This window comes from Octodon degus, unplaced genomic scaffold (genome assembly GCF_000260255.1).
Source record: "Octodon degus isolate 3935 unplaced genomic scaffold, OctDeg1.0 scaffold00153, whole genome shotgun sequence".
NCBI lineage: Eukaryota > Metazoa > Chordata > Mammalia > Rodentia > Octodontidae > Octodon > Octodon degus.
The window spans coordinates 6,257,722-6,272,247 of NW_004524729.1; the positions used below are offsets into that span (position 1 = coordinate 6,257,722).

At 54.5% G+C, this 14,526-nt stretch overlaps 2 protein-coding genes across 6 annotated transcripts; both read right to left on the bottom strand.

The window, feature by feature from the left end:
- Positions 1 to 794: 794 nt before the first annotated feature.
- Positions 795 to 9,843, bottom strand: Cpt1b (carnitine palmitoyltransferase 1B). Of its 4 annotated transcripts, none has more exons than XM_023702482.1 (19): positions 9,739 to 9,843; positions 9,052 to 9,211; positions 8,672 to 8,811; positions 7,881 to 8,058; positions 7,553 to 7,654; positions 7,236 to 7,373; positions 7,077 to 7,154; positions 5,780 to 5,887; positions 5,621 to 5,705; positions 4,832 to 5,027; positions 4,335 to 4,538; positions 3,881 to 3,986; positions 3,686 to 3,802; positions 3,190 to 3,354; positions 2,975 to 3,109; positions 2,726 to 2,878; positions 2,128 to 2,241; positions 1,259 to 1,351; positions 795 to 1,114 (listed from the first exon to the last, which is right to left on the bottom strand). In XM_023702482.1, the coding sequence occupies exons 2-19, from the start codon at positions 9,190 to 9,192 to the stop codon at positions 1,031 to 1,033; spliced, it is 2,337 nt and encodes a 778-aa protein (XP_023558250.1). In that variant the 5' UTR covers positions 9,193 to 9,211; positions 9,739 to 9,843; the 3' UTR covers positions 795 to 1,030. The 4 variants fall into 4 exon arrangements, with proteins under 4 accessions (XP_023558250.1, XP_023558252.1, XP_004642489.1 ...); XM_023702484.1 differs by having other exon boundaries at positions 4,335 to 4,520; positions 9,739 to 9,842; XM_004642432.2 differs by lacking the exon at positions 9,739 to 9,843 and adding an exon at positions 9,628 to 9,712 and having other exon boundaries at positions 4,335 to 4,520.
- Positions 9,844 to 10,010: 167 nt separating this feature from the next.
- On the bottom strand, positions 10,011 to 13,707 carry Chkb (choline kinase beta). Of its 2 annotated transcripts, none has more exons than XM_004642436.2 (11): positions 13,256 to 13,707; positions 12,775 to 12,883; positions 12,379 to 12,492; positions 12,078 to 12,211; positions 11,798 to 11,893; positions 11,584 to 11,642; positions 11,417 to 11,498; positions 11,182 to 11,290; positions 10,943 to 11,046; positions 10,604 to 10,685; positions 10,011 to 10,465 (listed from the first exon to the last, which is right to left on the bottom strand). In XM_004642436.2, exons 1-11 carry the CDS (start codon positions 13,477 to 13,479, stop codon positions 10,391 to 10,393), a joined length of 1,188 nt encoding a protein of 395 aa, XP_004642493.1. In that variant the 5' UTR covers positions 13,480 to 13,707; the 3' UTR covers positions 10,011 to 10,390. The 2 variants fall into 2 exon arrangements, with proteins under 2 accessions (XP_004642493.1, XP_023558253.1); XM_023702485.1 differs by lacking the exon at positions 13,256 to 13,707 and adding an exon at positions 13,123 to 13,249.
- Positions 13,708 to 14,526: the final 819 nt, after the last annotated feature.

The following is a 14,526-nucleotide window of genomic DNA, read 5'->3' on the forward strand; positions in this document are numbered from 1 at the left end:
TAGCTCAGCAGTCTAAAGCACCTGCTTAGGCAAGCTTAGGCAAGCTTAGACAAGTACAGGGAATGCAGTTTGATCCCTGCCCCCAGGGTGGGCTGAGCTGGCCACAAAAAATCAAATCAAATCAAATCTTGGTTTATTTTTAATGCTATTTTTATAGAAAACCCAGCCTGAGCGAAGGAACATGTCTCCAGGGTGTCCTCACAGATACTGTCACATGGCAGCAGTCTTGGGCCTGGGACTGATTTTTCTCTGTCCCTCTGCATGGAGCAGGCAGGTGGGCCCTACCTACTCTGCAACAAAGAGAAGCGGTGCCAAGGAACAGGTAAGATGCTGAAACAATAATTTATTCCAAGTGCATATGACGGTGTGCATAACAATCTCAGCCTTGTCACTGAGTGTGGGCATGTCAGGGCCAGAGGCTATGCTCACTGTCATTGCTGAGGAGCACCTGTAGAGCACACTCCAGGAGCCAGATCACTAAGCATACTTGGCTGATGGTCATTGGCAGAAGAGCAGCCCTGTCCTGCCCCACAATCTGCCTATTCACGCCCTTCCCTACCCTCAGCTGATATATACTCAGCTGCTTCTGCAATAAATCGGATCGGTGCCATCAGCCTGGTCTCCAGAGTCTTCCTTCTCCATCAGTAGCTCACCACAACTGAGCACAGATAGTCACAAGTCCCACGTGATGTCTCCCAGCTCCAGCCCTTCCTTTGCCATTTTTCTCAATTAGGGAAGGAGAAAGGCCTTCTAGTTCCCAAACAAAACACAGGTGACTAAGAGCTGAGAGAGAATTACACAGCCTTATTTTTATTATCTATTAAGACAAAAAAGCAAAGTCCCTTCCCTACCCCAACCCTGCCTCCACCCCTGGAGCCCTCAGGGAGCAGCATCTTCTAGAGGAGTGCAGCTGCCATGCTGTCCTTGGAGCTGGGCACCTGTGCATGGCCGCCCCTCATGCCTGCAAGCCAGCCACAGGCCCTTTCTTCCACAGTGGGGTACAAAAGGGCAGCTGGCAGTTTTCCAGACTTCAGTTGTTAGCCTTGGGAACTTGGAAAAGATCAGCGATGTCTAGCAGGGCTTGGCAGATATGGTTCCCAAAGCGCTGGGCATTCTGTGGGAACTGAGATCTCAGGCACACCTTCTGGACCTCCCACCACCCTCTCCCCACCCTCTCCCCTTCCCCAGTCAGGATGCGCTCCGGTGCTGCCCTGGTGGAAACCCCTGGCAGAACTGCAGAGGAACAAGGGACACTCACCGTCTCTGAACTTGAGAACTTGCTGGAGACGTGGAAGAAGATAGTGTTTTCACCAGCAATCATGTAGGAAACCCCATAGCCATCATCTGCCACCTGAAGAAGAGGTAAAGGGAAGATGTAAGCTGACCTGGAAAAAATGGAAGCCAAACTCATGTTGTAATTGGTCTTCCCACAAGAATTGCAGGAAGAGGTCAACCCTAGATACTGCATTCTTACTGAGGTCAGCCTTCCCCTAAGTCCAGGAAACTGAAGACTAAGAATATTGCCCCCTTGTGGTTCTGGACCCTTCCCAGGGATCCACAATTCCTGTTTTCCTGAGGGGCCTCACAGTTTAGGATTTTTTGGACGGGCTTAGGATGCCTTCAGGGCAGGTCTGGTTTGCCTTGAGGATCTGGGGATGAGCCATGAACCACGGCATTCTGAGCCTGACTGCTTTGTTTAAGCAGGCACTTAAACAACTGAGCTAAGGGGCAGACCCCTGGCCTCACAGTTTAGATTACACCCTCTCTCTAGAGAGTTTCCAGCCTTCTGACAAACCAGCCCATGTGCATATTTCAGCACATTTCCTGAAAAGAGCAGGACTCCTGCAGAAACGTGTTTCACAAAGTCCCAGTGTATTGGCCTGTCCTAGGGCGTGGTCACATTCCAGCAGGAGGTACCTGCAATAGGTGGTTCAGGTGCTTGCCCATGTGGGCTGACTGACACCATTCTACTTTTTTTTTTCAAAACAGGGACCATTCTACTTTTGTGAAGTCCCACGACTCCTCTAATCAAGGTGTCCTATCCACATCTAACCTGGCCAAGGTTCTCACTCTCCATGGAAAGCCTGGACCCCAGTGCTGCCCACCATCCCCTTCAGGGATACTCACAGGGCCAAAACCACCTCCTGCACCCAGATGATTAGGATACTGGTTTGGGTCAAACATGCGGATCTGGGACTGGGGGATCTGGCTGGTGGAGAGGCGCCAGGGTTCTGAGAGCACCTGCAACAGGAAGGCATAAGCTGATCAGATGCAAGCACTCAGCATGCAGCTGTCTGAAGTGCTAGAGGCCTGCTCTGTGACAGGCAGGAAGTGTCCTGGGAGGTAGTAGGCTTCCTGGTCCCCTTAGCCTTTCCTCAGCTCCTCAGCATTTGCACAAACCCATCGATCTTGCTAAGACATGTTGACTAGCGGCCTTCCCTGTTTGGCCCCTTCCTCTTCTCCTCTCACTAGCACTGTTGCTATGGCACAGGTCGCACATTGTCTGTTTTCTTCACAAAAATGCTAACTCCACCTGAAGGATACTGTTTCTGCTCAGTCCCAAGACTACAGGCCTCGGTGGAGCACAGTATAGGAAAGCTGGGCCTGGCCCCCAGGCAAACTCAGGAGAGTCACTGTACTGAAGGCAAATGAGCCCTATCATAGACGGCTAAGCCCCTGGACCTAAAGGAAAGGGCACGAGGACACCCCCATCAAACACACTGACCTCTGCCAGGAATGGGGAGCTGACCCCCAGGTACTTAGAGACCAAATAAAGGCAGAAGAGGTGCCTGTCAATACCAGCACCCGTCATGGCCAGGCGGTACATGTTCTGGTGCTTCTCGGATGCTTTCCGGAAGAGACCTTGGAGGTCCGATTTCTGGCAGGGGAGAAGCAGGGGTAGAAGAGTGGCCCTACCTCTTGAGGCAGATAAGAGGTACAGGGAGGTTCAGAGAAGGGACTGACAGGGCCTCACCATGTGGGACCCCTTCATCATGGCCTGCACAAAGGCTGTGGACTCGCTGGTACAGGAACGCACTGTCTCAGTCCGTCCTTCTCGGAACATTCTGGTCATTGAGGCCTCATAGGTCAGGCAGAACTTGCCCTTATCCTAGGGCACAAAGGGGGTGAATCTGGCAGGTGGATCCCGGAAGCTGCCCTACCCACTCAGCAGCCTGAGAGGGCTCCTACCCGGAAGTGAGCCAGCTGCAGGGCAATCTGTACAAAGGCATCAGGGCTGGTCCGGCACTTCTTGATAAGGCCTTTGCCAAAGTGCAAGAACTGGAAGCAGTACAACTCCACGTCATCAGCCAGTGCCTTGGCTATCTGGTAGGAACTCTCGATGACAGCCTGGCACTGCCAAGACACAGAAAGAATCAGCTGTGGACAGAGCTCTCCAAGCAGGACTCCAGGTCACGACTAGGTGGCACAAGTTTAGGTAATGGATACAGGACAAAGTGAGTCTAACACCTTCCAGATGGAAAGCACAAAGGCCAGGCTGAGCCTTGAGGGCAGAGAGAGGCACTGACCACAGATGGCCCAGAGACACTGCCCTGTCTAGGGCCACTCTGAATCCTACCTGGCATCCTGAGAAGCCCTTGTCCCTTCCTCCTGAGGGTCATGCCAATTGTGGGGTCGATCAAAGAGGGGAAAGCACAGTGCCTCACACCTGTCTTGGCCTGCACACCTGCTCAGGAATGTCCCACTGGAGCCGCTGAGGAGGTGCCAGCATCGGATTTGGTTCACCCAAGCAGTGCCCAGTCTCTGTGTAGCCTAGGTGGAAGGTGTCAGTGCCTAGGACAAACTGCAGGGAGAAAACCCAGCTAAGAAACAAGCTTCAAGCCAATGCCAGCCCTGCAGAGCCCCTGTCCGGGCCTGTTACCTCCCAGAGATGCCCAACAATAGGGGCATCTGCCCATGCATGTTCTGTGTTGAGGCCCAACACACCATTCTTGAAGGAAATAAGAGTGAAAGACTTGTCAAACCACCTGAAAGAGTAGACACAGGAATGAGCCAGAGCTGAGGATATACCTGGGATCCTAACACACAACATTAACCTAACTCTCCAACTCTAAGCACTAACCCTAGTCCCAATCCTAACTTTAAAGTTAACTCCTATTCCTAACCTTCACTGGTAGCCCTGTCTATAACTAATAGTCTTAAGAGGAACCTCACCCCACCAATAAATAGTAATACTACCTAACCACTAACTAGTACAAAAAACTACTTTAATTCTCCAGCTCTCACTGTAACCTTTAGCCCTGAAAGCCTTACCTGCAGCCCTAACCCTAACCCTAACCCCTAACAACATCTGATCACAGGGCTAGGACACACACCTGTTGTAGCAGTTGCCATGGAGCAGGGCCTTGCCATACAGGCTAAGGCTGGCCTCATCATCAGGGTTGTAGCTATGGGCCTCCTCATCCAGGGCCACGAAGAAAGCTGCGCGCTCAATGGCATCCAGGGAAACTTTATTCTTGCCGGAGCTGAAGAAGGCCTGGCGGGCCTGGGCCCACTCTACCCTGGGGGCACATGGGCAGCTGAGTAGTACAGCCAGTATGTACTTGGGATAGGAGCACTACAGGATGGATGGGGTGGGGCAGGGTACCTGGCTTTCCTGGAAGACACTCTCCCAGCTGGCCACCAACTGTCAGGTGGATGATGCCAGCTCTTCACTGCCACTACCACCAGGGCCTATCAACACACATGTCCTACATGCTGCCCTTTGGTTGTACCTCTGGATCCTACTCCCAGGGTGACAGGAAGGGCCAGGCTCTCCCCCTCAAGGGGCTTTGGACTTAGTCCAGGACAACCCTCTCTGCGGGGCTGATACCTTCCTCCTGCCGTGAGGGCTGCCAGCTTTTCCTCCCCAGGCTGAGGCGGGGAGGGGTCGTCCAGGATCTTCTGGAACTGCATCTCCAAGTCCCGAGGCTTGAGCAGGCGAGAGCCCTCATAGAGCCACACCTTGAAGAAGCGGCCCTTGTGGTAGACAGCCACGTGCCTGCTCTCTGCAAGATGCTGCAGCACATCTGTGGTGGCCAGTGGACAGGCTGATGCAAGGCCTTGGGGAGTACCATGTCCCCCTCCTGAGCCCGGGAAAGGGCCCACCTTCCACACACAGTGGCCCCACAAACTGCTTTGCCCAGCCTCTGGCGGGGCCCTTTCCTCCTCTGGCCAGGGTGGCTCCTGTGTGCGAGGCCGGGCCCTGGGCTGGGTGTTCCCGTGGCCTCTCACAACAACTCTATGAAAGTGTCCCATTGAGGAGGGAGTCTATATGAACTGTCTAAGGAGGCAGGGACAGCAATGTAGAAGTCAGCTTCTCTGTCAAACTCCTGGTGAGCTCCTCCTCCCTCTTCCACAGGCTCTGTGAAGGGCAACTGTGCTTCTTAGCTCCACTGCCACATATTGCTCATGACTACTTTCCCATGCAAGGTGAAGACCTGGAAGGGAGAAGCTCTAATCTGGGTACCTTGGGGCCCCAGTCTCAGCATCATGCTCTAATAACAGATGTGTGGGATTTGGTACAAACTGCGCTTCACAGGTTTACAACCCTGACACACTTTAGGTGATTGGTGATGAGTATGTAGTGGGCCCAGAGCTTAGGCTTGGCACTGATGTGTACCTGTTTCCTTGCCAGGGATGCGAGTGGTATTGAACATCCTCTCCATCTGGTAGCAGCACATAGGCACAATGCCGAGTGCCATCACCTGCAAGGAAGGCCCAGCATGGCTCAGGCCCAGGCCTTTCCTCCCCTCCCACCCTCTATTCTGATGTCACTCACAGGCTTGATCTCTTCACGGTCCAGTTTACGGCGATACATGATCATGGCATGGACAGCATTTCCCAGGCGGGCAGCCTGCTTGTCTGTGTTCTTGACAAGCACAAAGTCCTATAGACAGTGCAGAGCCCACAGGGCAAGAACCTCTGTCTGGGTGTCATCTGGGTCTCTCCAGCCTGAGGACCAATTTACCCAAGGGCCTGGGCTTGCATTTTCTCTCTCTAGTTCATCCTGCATGCTGTCAGGGTGAGTTTCCAAAAATGCATAACTGGGCTGGGGATACAGCACAGCAGGCACAGTGCCTGCTTGGCAAGTATAAGTTTGTGAGTGTGATTTCCAGTAGTGCCTTCCCCCTCAAAAACCAAAGTATGGTAAAAAAAAATGCATAACTGATATGCATGCCTCTGCTTCAGCTTTGAACAGAGCTGTATTTATACCTATTTTGTCTGTTCAGGTTTTGCTTTTTTTTTTTTGCTTCAAAAAAGCAAAATAGTTCCACCACTAAAAAACAGCTTTAAACCCTTGATTTGGAAAGGCAGTATCTACATTTTTGGAGGGAAAATTTGTAGAAGATGTGAATTCCAGCAGGCTACTCCAGTGGAGTGTGCTTTTGACAGCAGAAGAGGAGAGACTGGGTACTGGGGAGCAGGAAACCATCTGCAGACAGTCAGGAGAAGGCCACTCATTTGCGTGACTCCCTGAGTACTAAGAGATTAGAGAACCTGGCTCTATTCTTGTGGTCTGGATCCACAGAAAGACAAAAAGAAGATACATATTAGAACTTTCCCTGCAAAAGGTATTAGGATATGGGGGCTGGTGAGATGGCTCAGTGGTCTAAAGCACCTATTTAAAACAAGCTTAGCTAAAGCACAGGGACCACGGTTCAATCCCCTAGCACCACATGCCAGCCAGCCCCCGCCCCCTGGTGGGCTGGGCTGAGCTGGCCACACACACACACACACACACACACACACACACACACACATAAATAAAAAGTAAAAAAAAAAAGGTATTAGGATAGCTGAAAACTCATGACTGGGACGCCAGTGAGGGAGCCAAGGAAGGAAGTGACACAATCCGAGCTAGGCAGGACAGAAAGCTTAGAGAGACTTTGAGAGGCAATGCCAGGCCACGGGGTCTTGGAGTTCTCCTTGTCCTAAGGATCTTCACTGTCCCTAAGCTGTTGCTGGACTATCCTTCCTTTTCTTTTTGCCTGAGACCTCACTCCAAAACACCCACTCAGCCATGGAAACTGCCAACACAGTGAGTACACACAGAGCCGAGAGGCTCTTGGGCTTACCATGACATAGTAGTTGCTGTTCACCATGAGTGGGCTTCTGCCTCTGAGGTAGACATACTCTTCCCACCAGTCGCTCACCTGTGGGTAGGTGGAAGGTTAGAAGTGAGGAAGAGGCAGCCAGGGCAGGTGGGTGACGTAGAGCCCAGGAGGCAAACTTACATAGTTAGTTGCCCACCATGACTTGAGTATCAGGTATTTCTGCAGCCTGGGGGCAGTCTTGTCCTGGAATTCTTTGGCCAAAGTCTCCATGCGGAAATATTCCTCATCATCCAACAAGGGCCGCACAGACTCCAGGTACTGTGCAGCCAAGTGGTGGTCATCATGATGCCAAACACTGCTGGCTGCCTTGGTCTTGACCTTCTCCCCACCTCTGTTTCCTCACCCCAGCCTCATCACTCTGCAGCGCACTATTCATAGGCAACCAACATCTGTATTTAGACAAGTCCTCCCATGTCCAGCGGGACCCAGGCCCTCACCTTCTGAATCGTGGCTGCCACATTGGGCACAGGAAGCTTGGGCAGAGATGTCTGGAAGCTGTAGAGCATGGGCCTCTGACTGGAGAGAAGACGGACACAGATCTAGGGGTACAGGGCACAGTTTTAGAGTGGAAGCTAGCAGGAAGAATGGATAGAAACCAGAAACCAGAAAATGACTGAGACCCTCAGAACCATGCAAACTCCTTTCAGGACAAACCGAGGTACAAGGCACCAGCACTCAGTCTGCCTATCCCCTCCTACTCAGAACCCCAAGGGAAGCCCTGGAGGCTCAAGTCAGATGCCTGCACCCTAAAACGCCTCTGCTCACAGCCCAGATCTTGGTGAAGCGGCTGGTCTTGCCGTGCATCTCAAACATCCACCCATGGTAGGAAAGCAGCAACTTCAGGGTTTGGCGGAATAAGAAGATGCCTGTCACCCAGACCCCGGTGGAGAAGATAGCCATGCTGAGAAGTTCTCGGGTCTGCGGAGTCTGGTAGGGGCCACACCTGTGCAAGAAGGAAAGCAATTTGCCATCATTGGGGGAATTCTTTTCTCTCTCTCTCTCTCTCCCCCTCCCTCCCTCCCTCCCAAAGCAATTTGCCATCATTGGGGGAATTCTTTTCTCTCTCTCTCTCTCTCCCCCTCCCTCCTCCCCTCCCTCCCTCTCCCTCCTAGGTATTGATCCGAAGTCCTTTACATGGAGCTACACCCCTAGTCCTTTGTTTATTTATGTGTTTTGAGATAGGGTCTCACTATGTAGCTTAGGCTCACCTTGAGCTCACTACATAGTCTAAGCTGGCCTTGAGCTCACAGCAGTTCTCCTGGTCAGCCTCCCAACTGCTGGGATTAGAAGTGAGCCTTCACAACAAGTGACTAGGGGAGGTTCTGATCCTGCAGTTGACGGCTGTGAACTCTGTCTGGAGATGTACTGAGGAGCAAGAATCTCTCTGGGCATACTCAGGTCTGAGCCAAAGTACAAACTAACGTGGGCCTGGGATGGTGATGGCCCTGGGGGAAGGCTGCCCTGGTGGCCTCTGGGGGCTGCTGCCCTGTACCTGGCCTGCAGAGCTGGCCTGGCCTCCCCATTCCCCCTACTCTTGCGCTCTCCCAGCTTCTTACCTCTCAGGGAGGCACCTCTGGATACAACAGACCAGCCCCAAAGAAATGTCCACTTTGCAGTAGGAGAAGCCCACTGTTGCCATGACAACAACCAGCCAGCTGGTGGGACTGCCAGGGTACACACCCCTAAGAATGCCATTCTGTGGAGCAGAAACAGGCACGCTTGTGGAGCAGGAAGTTGAGGTAATCAGACAACCTCGATTACTGGCAAAGGCCCCACTACTCACTGTTCCCCACCATACCTCGATTTTCCCCCTCTGGTTTCTGCCCTGCTAGCGCCTCTACATAGCAGCACTTCGAGCAAAATGGGTGACTCCTATCCACGGCAACAGCTGACCCTCCCACTTGCTGAGAGGAAGGTGGAGAAAACTCACACTCACCTTGATGCGAATCAGGCGTTTCTTCCAGGAGTTGATCCCCGACAAGTAGATGTGTTTCAGGGCCTCCCTACTGAGCCGAAAGTCCACCCCATCTGGGGTCACGGTGAACTGGAAGGCCACAGCCTGGTGTGCTTCCGCCATCCCAGGGGTTGGTTGGCACCTGTGAGCGTGGCAGGTGTGGCGCGCTCAGGCTTCGCCCTGGCCACCCCTGGGAGGAGGCCCCGCCCAGCTCTTCCCCACCCGTACCCCACCCCACTAATGGAGCCCAGCCTGCACCCCCAACGCGTGCCGCCCCCACCTCCAACCTGGCCTTCCCACCCGCCAACTGCCACCAAACCCTCGCGGTGGCCTCCGCCCCTCCACAGTGGGGCAGGAGTTCCAAGGAGGTCCAGTCCTTGAAAGCAACAGTCCCAAGGACCGTGAAGGGTAGCCTAGGTGGGGGAGAGGCACCCCGAAACTGAGTCAGCATGGGCATGGGGACCCTTCAGACGCCACCCGGCCCTTCTGTGCTAGGTTAGGAGCCAGGGCGGGGAGAGGGCTCAGCAGGCAGGGGTAGCCGCTTGGGACCCTACTCACAGCTCAAGATCGCTCCTGTCAGCGAACGGGGCAGGCCACTCTGGCCCGCGTCCCCACGTCCTTCAGGCCCGGCCAACCCAGCCCCGCCCTCACTGGCAACCTGACACTCACTGCTAAATTGGGGTTGAGAAAACAAACGTGGGGCAGGAACCAGAACCCCCTCCTCTCCCGCGGTGGGAATCAAGGTGGTTGAAGGTCTGGGCGCCTGGGGGAGGACGGTGGCGGTGGCGCTCAAAAGATCTCACGTGAGGATAGTGGCATGAGAGCTAAAAATAGCCAAATGTAGGGAAAAGGTCACCCATGTCAGCTGTGCAGGCTCTTCTCAGATAGCGGCCAGGGCTGGCAGCGCCAGGACCCCATTTGTAATCCCCACCCTGTCCTACTCCCACCCCAGTTTCTAGGATGTTAGATCCTAAGCTGGAGCCAGGGGAGAGGGCTTAGGACAGAAGATCTCAGGGTACAGAGGCCTGAACAGAGTGGTCACTGCATCTGTGTGGATCCTTGATCTGGTACTTCTGCCACTTTTGAGCAGTATCAAGAAGCAGTTTGAAGGAATAAGCTCATTTATTAAGGTGTACAGGCAAGGGGTTCCCATCTGCCTGCTAGCCCCAGAGACCTGCTCAAACTGAGGGAAAGGCCGGTCTCCTCAACCACTGTCTCACTCAAAGACAGTCCCAGACCCCCAAGCTTCTTGCTCTGATTCCTCCTCCAAGGTCCTGCCCTGGAGACTCCAGGAGAAATCCAAGGGCTGAGCGATGGACAGTCAGGAGGATGAGTGAAAGCTGGTCAGCTGCCTCTTCTGCTGGAAGTAGAACTGGAACCGAGCCTGGGCATACTCCTAGGGAAGGAAGCACATGCCACAAAGTGACGAGAAGGTTTGGGACCAGTGTGTTACACCCACCTTGGCTGCCCAGATGTCCTGTAGGACATGTAGCTCTGTTCCCTAGCCCACACCTTCACTTTTTAGGCTACTTACCAAGTAACCAAATTCTATGGTGGACATGGATGCCTGGAGGATGGACCACAAACCCCAGAAGAAATGGGATGCCAAAGCATACCTGGGAATAGGGGGCAGGAAAAGTAGGGGTTTCCAAGATCACATTTGTTGTTACCTGGATCTCCTCCCTAGGCCAGTAGTTTCCAAATTCTAGCTGATCCTCAAAGAACTTACAGGCTGATTCTTCAAGCTCTCAAACTCTTCCTCCTCCCAGCCTTGACTTCCTCTTCCATCTCTGCCCTACTCTGCACTGGCATCTTATGTGTGCCCCTTTCTTTCATGCCCTCCCTGACTCTCAACCTGTTCTTCCTTCCTCACCGATTGGCCTCTACCAGCAAATCTTCTTCCAGTTTTTTCTGCTCTTCTTGGGGAAGAGTCTCACCTTTCTTTACCTCTGCTAGGTAATGTCGAATAAAATGGAGCTGAAATCAATGACAAGTGTCAGAAATTAGGTGGCATATTTCACAGTTAATATCCTTCCTGGCCATTTCTTCTAGACTTGACCTCCACCCTCCCTTACAAGATGAGTATGGCTTCTTGGCCCCCAGCTGGCATACCTGCTGTTCCTGAGTGGGGTAGTCTGTGGGTTGTGCTTTGTAGAAAGGCCATTCCTCTTGAGTATAATCATAAACCCACTCACAAAAATGGTTCCCGATGTCAAAGCCCCTGGGGGAACAAGGTAAATGTTCAGTCCCCAAATACACTGGGCAGCTTGGAGGGAGACACGAAGGTCTGTGTTTTTCTGGGGCCCTGTAGGAAAGGGTCCACAGGAGGCTACCCTCCCACTGTCACCTGTAGTTGTAACTACTATACTCGAAATCGACCAGCATGAGGCTGTCAGCATTTTCTGGCTCTGACAGCAACAAGATATTTCCTGGGAAAACAAAAGTGGAGTCTAGGCACTTCAGAGCATTCTAGTCCCTCCACCCTAGACTGAGAGAGTTGATATCTTTTCCTACCTTCCTGGATGTCATTGTGGCAGAAGACCACTGGAGATGGGGTAGAGTCTAGGAACTTCCTGCAGTGATAGAGGACAATAGGTCCTTAGTAGGAGTGACTAGAATCACCCTCATAGGCCAGGCGGCCCTGACCCCAGCCATAAGCATAGGTGGGCAATGCTGCTAAGAGAGGTGCCGTTTCCTTTACTTCCCACTCCCATCCTGTCTGCCTCACCTGAGATTGTCCATCTCATCCTTCAGGCTGCACATCTCTAGCAGGTTCATCTGTAGGAGGGTAGCAGAAGGCAGGTCCTGGATCTGCTTTAGGTACCTGAAACGCAAAGAATGAGATAGAGTCTGCTATTCATCCCACCTCCTCTATTTGCACCTCAGGCCAGACAAGTCATGGGTTTTCCTGTCACTGTGTGACTTGGTTGAAAAACGTAATGCACTCAGCTAGAAGGGTGACACAGTGAAGGTTCAGTTCAGGTATGCAGATTCCAAACCTGACTCACCGCTCCATGGTCCCAAATAACCAGTGGGGCTCCTTTGTGAAAGGCATCTCCATGCCATGGAACTGGGCCATCTTCGTGGCAATGGCTGCTGACAACACTGGCTCTCGAAGCTCTTGAGTTTTCAGTGGCCGGCTCTGCACCCAGTAGCCTATCAGGGTGGTGATGGGGCTGGGGCAGGAGGGGCAAGGGATAGTAGACTGGAGGGGATCGAGGTCTTGGGGAAAATTCTCTACCTGGGATGTGAAGGAAGACACTGGGGGAGGGAGAAAGGGGTTGAGGAAGGAGTGGGCTGAGCTCATACTGGGAGGTATTGTTCCAGCCGGCCCTCTGGAAAGACTCCATAGAGATGAGGTCCCAGCGACCGCTCTGCAAGGATGGCAAACATCACGCTTTCAAGCACCAAGGACTCCACGCCCTGACGGAAAAGGATAGCAAAGGGGCCTAAGTTAGGAGGGGCCTGAGCTTAATGAGCGCTGTTACACAGGGACATCTGCGTTCTCCACCCACCTCAGCTAAGATTTCGGGTCCTACTACTGGAGGCCCTAGAGCACAGGCTCTATCTAGGATGATAAGGTGCAACCAACTTAACCTGTAAGCCTCAGGGCCCTCAACTGTGCAATCGGGACAACACTGCCTGCCCCACTTTAGAGATAGGTCCTAAAGTCACCGGCCGCTGTGACTCTGATCCCTTCCTCACCTGCAGAATGGCCCCATACAGTCGCAGCAACACCTCCCGGGGCTCCTCGCCAACGCTGGGCAGATGGTCCGGGAGCGAACAGCGGAAGAGCAGGTTGCTGAGGCCTCCGCTGCAGACCCACACCCGGCGCTTTCAGGTGCTCGTCCACCGGACGTGGACTCCGCCCACCCCACCCGGTCCATCAGGTCCCCGCCTTCCATCCCCTGATCCCGGCCCACCACTAGCCTCATCCCAACCTGTCAACCGCGAACCCCGCCCACCAATGGCCCCGCCCCAGCCTCATTGAGGACCGCACCTCCCATCCCCGCCAACTATCCCCACCCCTAGCCCAGCCAGCGCGGCTCCGGCCTCATCCTGGCTCGCAGCTCTGCTCCAGACTCAGGCGCTCTGGGGCTGCACGAGCGCGCAAAGTCCTGACGACCCCAAGGGGGACCCCTAACCCTGACCCGCGCGCAGGAGGGGCTGACCCTTGACCTCCCACCTCACGGGGCAAACCCTCAGCTCGTCGGGCCGCACTCGGCGCCAAGCCCCGCCCAGGTACTCCCGGCACCACTGGTAGGCGCGGCGTTCAGCGTCACGCGAGAGCGACGAGGAGCGCCTCCGGCTCGCGCTCGCGCTGGGGAGCTTAGGCGGCCTCGAGGTGTCCTTGGCCAGGCTCCCGCCGGCAGCCCCGCCTCCGACCACGGCTGTCCCCTCGGCCGCCATGGCGCGGCCTCCTCGGGGCCCCGCGCCCAACCGCCAGCTGCCTTCCGGCCGCGCTCGCTCCGCTTCCGCCGGCCAGGGCCCGCCCTGTGCGGCTCTCTCCGTGAGCCCGTGCAGGGGCGGTGTCCGAAGGCCGCGCGGCTCCTCTGCGCCGTGCCCCACCCTGCTCGGGGCGAAGGCCAATGGCCTCTTTTCCTGGGGGCGCGCCCTCGGCACGCCTTCTCCGAGGAGACGCTATGGCCGACCCGGGCGCGGGCCGCGGCCGGAACGAGGCGCTGTCGTGCGCCAATCCAGAGCGACGGGAGGGGTTGCGCGCCCCGCGGCGCGTCACGTGGCGGCGCGAGCTCGGCGGGGCGCTGCTCTGCGCGGCGCGTCCGGGCCAGACTTTTTCTCCCGCGAGTGGTTTAATTTCAGCCGGGTGTGCGAGAGAGACGTGTTTAAGGGGTGGAAAGTGGGAGGGCACATTGTAGCTGCCTAGCAAATACTCCTCGATGAGTGAATGAAAGAATAGCGGGCCTGCTAGATAGGCTCGGGGGACTAAGCAAACGCAGGGACCGGGGTTCAATCCGTGGTACAGCACGCCGTGCCTGCCCCGTCCCCGGCGCGCTGAGCTAGCCACGGAATCCGGCATAGTGAGACCCTGAACCAAATACATTTAAAAAAAAAAAAAAGGCCCGTAGGAAGATTCACAGAACTCCAAGTACATTGTCAGTAAAGATACCCATGAATGAAGAGGGCTTTGCTGCCCCTGCTTGAAGATGAAGTCTTCACTGTCAAAAGACCTGTCAATCAGACCCTGAAGTAGACCCTTGGGGCTTAGGTGGCCCAAGCCCAGTGAGCAGAGCTGAGCCTCACCTCCTAGGAAGGTGGATAGGCCTCCGTGCGCTTTGGGATAATAGATGGGCATTGAACTAGCTGATTGGAATAACCAGAAAGAAATCAAGACTGGGTGATGGGAAGGCTGATGTCAGTTGCTGCAGCAAAAGATCCCTTACTCTGTGGTCCCTTACTCTCTCTCTCTCTCTCTCTCTCTCTCTCTCTCTCTCTCTC

Bases quoted from the DNA above. Each gene is read 5' to 3' on its own strand.
- Chkb (XM_004642436.2), bottom strand. From the start codon at position 13,479: ATGGCGGCCGAGGGGACAGCCGTGGTCGGAGGCGGGGCTGCCGGCGGG. The intron at 11,499-11,583 runs GTAGGAAAAGAT...TTGTTTTCCCAG, and splicing joins CCACAATGACATCCAGGAAG to GAAATATCTTGTTGCTGTCA. The intron at 10,686-10,942 runs GTGAGGAAGGAA...CCCTATTCCCAG, and splicing joins TTGCTGGTAGAGGCCAATCG to GTATGCTTTGGCATCCCATT.
- Cpt1b (XM_023702482.1), bottom strand. From the start codon at position 9,192: ATGGCGGAAGCACACCAGGCTGTGGCCTTCCAGTTCACCGTGACCCCA. The intron at 3,803-3,880 runs GTAACAGGCCCG...TTCTCCCTGCAG, and splicing joins TTGTTGGGCATCTCTGGGAG to TTTGTCCTAGGCACTGACAC. The intron at 2,242-2,725 runs GTCAGTGTGTTT...TTCCTGTTGCAG, and splicing joins GCTCCCCATTCCTGGCAGAG to GTGCTCTCAGAACCCTGGCG.